Source organism: Pipra filicauda, unplaced genomic scaffold (assembly GCF_003945595.2).
Source record: "Pipra filicauda isolate LSUMZ 115617 unplaced genomic scaffold, ASM394559v2 scaffold512_size417520_pilon, whole genome shotgun sequence".
Taxonomy (NCBI): Eukaryota; Metazoa; Chordata; class Aves; order Passeriformes; family Pipridae; genus Pipra; species Pipra filicauda.
This window is the reverse complement of record NW_024104657.1, coordinates 100,280-100,855: the sequence shown is the minus strand read 5'-3', so window position 1 is coordinate 100,855 and position 576 is coordinate 100,280. Positions and strand designations below refer to the sequence as shown.

General features: G+C 64.1%; 1 protein-coding gene across 2 annotated transcripts; it reads left to right on the top strand.

The window, feature by feature from the left end:
* LOC114003663 (scale keratin-like) lies at positions 1 to 576 on the top strand. 2 transcript variants are annotated; one of them, XM_039386887.1, is made up of 2 exons: positions 1 to 278; positions 372 to 576. In XM_039386887.1, the coding sequence occupies exons 1-2, from the start codon at positions 1 to 3 to the stop codon at positions 574 to 576; spliced, it is 483 nt and encodes a 160-aa protein (XP_039242821.1). The 2 variants fall into 2 exon arrangements, with proteins under 2 accessions (XP_039242821.1, XP_027606682.1); XM_027750881.2 differs by having other exon boundaries at positions 1 to 576.

Below are 576 nucleotides of genomic sequence, written 5' to 3'. Positions count from 1 at the left end.
ATGTCCTGCTCTGACCTGTCCCCCTGCGGCGTCCTGCGCCCCCAGCCCCTGGCTGACAGCGGGAACGAGCCCTGTGTGCGCCAGTGCCCCGACTCCACCACCCTCATCCAGCCCCCCCCCGTGGTGGTCACCTTCCCTGGGCCCATCCTCAGCTCCTTCCCTCAGGATTCCATCGTGGGATCCGCTGGAGCCCCCGTTCTTGGGGGCTATGGGGGCTCCCTGGGCTATGGGGGCTACGGATCCCTGGGCTATGGGGGCTCCCTGGGCTATGGGGGCTCCCTGGGCTATGGGGGATATGGATCCCTGGGCTATAGAGGTTATGGATCCCTGGGCTATGGGGGATATGGATCCCTAGGTTATGGGGGATATGGATCCCTGGGTTATGGGGGATATGGCTCCCTGGGTTATGGGGGATATGGATCCCTGGGCTATGGGGGATATGGCTCCCTGGGCTATGGGGGATATGGTTCCCTGGGCTATGGGGGTCTGTGGGGCTCTGGCAGATCCTATGGCTCCTGCAGCCCCTACTCCTACAGGTCCAGCAGGTACAGCCGTGGCAGCTTTGGGCCCTGCTGA

Excerpts from the sequence above, each read along its gene's own strand:
- LOC114003663 (XM_027750881.2), top strand. The coding sequence starts at position 1 with ATGTCCTGCTCTGACCTGTCCCCCTGCGGCGTCCTGCGCCCCCAGCCC.